We start from the raw sequence: 3197 nt of genomic DNA on the forward strand, positions 1-3197 counted from the left end.
CACAGAATTGGGAAAAACTACTTTAAATTTCATAGGGAACCAAAAAAGAGCTCACATAGCCAAGACAATCCTATGCAAAAAGAAAAAAGCTGGAGACATCACATTACCTGACTTCAAACTATATTACAAGGCTACAGTAACCAAAACAGCGTGATACTGGTACCAAAATAGATATATAGACCAATGGAATAGAACAGAGGCCTTAAAAATAACACCACACATCTGCAACCATCTGACCTTTGACAAACCTGACAAAAACAAGCAATGGGGAAAGGATTCCCTATTTAATAAATGGTGTTGGGAAAACAGTCCTATGCAGAAAACTGAAACTGGACCCCTTCCTTACACTTTATTCAAAAATTAACTCAAGGTGGATTAAAGACTTAGATGTAAGACTTAAAACCATAAAAACCCTAGAAGAAAATCTAGGCAATTCAGGACATAGGCATGGGCAAAGGCTTCATGACTAAAACACCAAAAGCAATGGCAACTAAAGCCAAAATTGATAAATAGGATCTAATTAAACCAAAGAGCTTCTCTACAGCTAAATAAACTATGGTCAGAGTGAACAGGCAGGCTACAGAATGGGAGAAAATTTTTGCAATCTATCCATCTGACGAAGGGCTAATATCCAGAATCTACAAGGAAATTAAACCAATTTACAAGAAAGAAACAAACAACCCCATCAAAAAGTGGGTGAAGGATATGAACAGACACCTCTCAAAAGAAGACATTTATGTGGCTAACAAACATGAAAAGCAGCTCATCATCACTAGTCATTAGAGAAATGCAAATCAAAACCACATGAGATACCGTCTCATGCCAGTGAGAATGGCGATCATTAAAAAGTTAGGAAACAACAGATAGTGGAGAGGATATGGAGAAATACGAATGCTTTTACGCTGTTAGTGGGAGTGTAAATTAGTTCAACCATTGTTTAAGACAGTGTAGCAATTCCTTAAGGATCTAGAACTAGAAATACCATTTGACCCAGCTATCCCATTACTGGCTATATACCCAAAGGATTATAAATCACTCTACTGATTTTCCTTTCTCCACATTCAGGTCGCCCGCGGTTTGTTGTGTCGGCTGGGCCCGCGTGAGCTGGAGACCTCCGCGCTGGCCCCCAGGAGCCTCCGGCCCTGGCCCAGCGCTGCGGCTCTGCAGCGGCGGCAGAATGGTTGGCCCCCGGGGAGCGGGCTGGGTGGCGGCGGGCCTGCTCCTCCGCGCGGGCGCCTGCTACTGCATTTACAGACTGACCCGGGGTCGGCAGCGGGACGACGGCGAGCTCGGGATGCGCCCTTCCAAGTCTGCAGAAGACTTAACTGATGGTTCATATGATGATGTTTTAAATGCTGCACAACTTCAGAAACTCCTTTACCTGCTGGAGTCGACTGAGGATCCCGTAATTATTGAAAGAGCTTTGATTACTTTGGGTAACAATGCAGCCTTTTCAGTTAACCAAGCTATTATTCGTGAATTGGGTGGTATTCCAATTGTTGGAAACAAAATCAACCATTCCAACCAGAGTATTAAAGAGAAAGCTTTAAATGCACTAAATAACCTGAGTGTGAATGTTGAAAATCAAATCAAGATAAAGATATACATCAATCAAGTCTGTGAGGATGTCTTCTCTGGTCCTCTGAACTCTGCTGTGCAGCTGGCCGGACTGAGATTGTTGACAAACATGACTGTTACCAATGACCACCAGCACATGCTTCACAGTTACATTACAGACCTCTTCCAGGTGTTACTTACTGGAAATGGAAACACGAAGGTGCAAGTTTTGAAACTGCTTTTGAATTTGTCTGAAAATCCAGCCATGACAGAAGGACTTCTTCATGCCCAAGTGGATTGGTCATTCCTTTCCCTTTATGACAGCCACCTAGCAAAGGAGATTCTTCTTCGAGTACTTACACTATTTCAGAATATAAATAACTGCCTCAAAATAGAAGGCCATTTAGCTGTGCAGCCTGTTTTCACTGAAGGTTCACTGTTTTTCCTGTTACATGGAGAAGAATGTGCCCAGAAAATAAAAGCTTTAGTTAACCACCATGATGCAGAGGTGAAGGAAAAGATTTTAACAATAATACCCAAAATCTGATTGGTCATATTTTTCCAAAGAGTAATGCAGTCTGGATGTAAACGTATTTGCTATCTTCCTTGTATGGGGATTCTTCCAGCTGCTGAATTTAAACAGTAAATATCACATTTCATCATCAACACAGCTATAACTTGCCGTGCTTCTAGATTTATTTTGGACTGTTTTGATACCAAGTGAGTATAAGAGCTTGTACTGAAACCATTTCTTTCTTTTTATTTTGCTATTTGCAAATACTTGTTATTTTCCCTACATGAAGTGGCAGTAACCTTTTTCACATTTAAGCTACCCTTCTACCTTTTGAAGTGATTTGCAGTTACTTATCTGAGACAGCATCAGTATTTGACTAAATCGTTGCTTCAGAACTGTCATAGCTTGTTCTTTTAGTAGCAATGAAATCCTAAGTTCTTGAGGCCACTCACCTGCCAACCTGACCATACTGCTTTCAAAAGTCTTTTCTTGTCAGTATAATCTATTTTGGTCACTTCTAGTCAGTGAAAAATGTAAACTTTTAGGAGAGAATGTTTCCTAGGACTCATCCACTCCCCTTCAATGTTCAATATGTAAAGAAAGTTACATATAAAGTAGTGGGATCAATCACAATGTCCATCTTTAGACAGTTGGTTAAATAAATTTTCTGGTCTTGGAAAAGAATGATGGAGGCCGAGCGCAGTGGCTTATGCCTGTAATCCCAGCACTTTGGGAGGCTGAGGTGGGCAGATAACCTGAGGTCAGGAGTTTGGAACTAGCCTGACCAATATGGAGAAACCCCGTCTCTATTAAGAATACAAAATTAGCTGGGCATGGTGGTGCATGCCTGTTAATCCCAGCTACTTGGGAGGCTGAGGGAGGAGAATCGCTTGAATCCAGGAGGCAGAGGTTGCAGTGGGCTGAGATCGAGCCATTGCACTCCAGCCTGGGCAACAAGAGCAAAACACTGTCTCAAAAAAAAAAAAAAAAAAAAAAAGAATGATGGCCAGGTGCGGTGGCTCACGCCTGTAATCCTAGCACTTTGGGAGGCCGAGGCGGGCAGATCACGAGGTCACGAGATCGAGACCATCCTGGCGAACATGGTGAAACCCCCTCTCCACTAAAA

At 42.0% G+C, this 3197-nt stretch overlaps 1 protein-coding gene across 2 annotated transcripts; it reads left to right on the forward strand.

Annotated features, from left to right (window-relative positions):
- The first annotated feature begins 1051 nt into the window (after positions 1-1051).
- On the forward strand, positions 1052-2746 carry LOC117085727 (armadillo repeat-containing protein 10-like). 2 transcript variants are annotated; one of them, XM_033214906.1, is made up of 2 exons: positions 1088-1600; positions 1778-2746. In XM_033214906.1, exons 1-2 carry the CDS (start codon positions 1178-1180, stop codon positions 2102-2104), a joined length of 750 nt encoding a protein of 249 aa, XP_033070797.1. In that variant the 5' UTR covers positions 1088-1177; the 3' UTR covers positions 2105-2746. The 2 variants fall into 2 exon arrangements, with proteins under 2 accessions (XP_033070796.1, XP_033070797.1); XM_033214905.1 differs by having other exon boundaries at positions 1052-2746.
- The last annotated feature ends 451 nt before the right edge of the window (positions 2747-3197 follow it).

The sequence above is a fragment of the Trachypithecus francoisi genome, unplaced genomic scaffold, assembly GCF_009764315.1.
Source record: "Trachypithecus francoisi isolate TF-2019V2 unplaced genomic scaffold, Tfra_2.0 Lachesis_group1, whole genome shotgun sequence".
Lineage (NCBI taxonomy): Eukaryota > Metazoa > Chordata > Mammalia > Primates > Cercopithecidae > Trachypithecus > Trachypithecus francoisi.

Bases quoted from the DNA above. Each gene is read 5' to 3' on its own strand.
- LOC117085727 (XM_033214905.1), top strand. From the start codon at position 1,178: ATGGTTGGCCCCCGGGGAGCGGGCTGGGTGGCGGCGGGCCTGCTCCTC.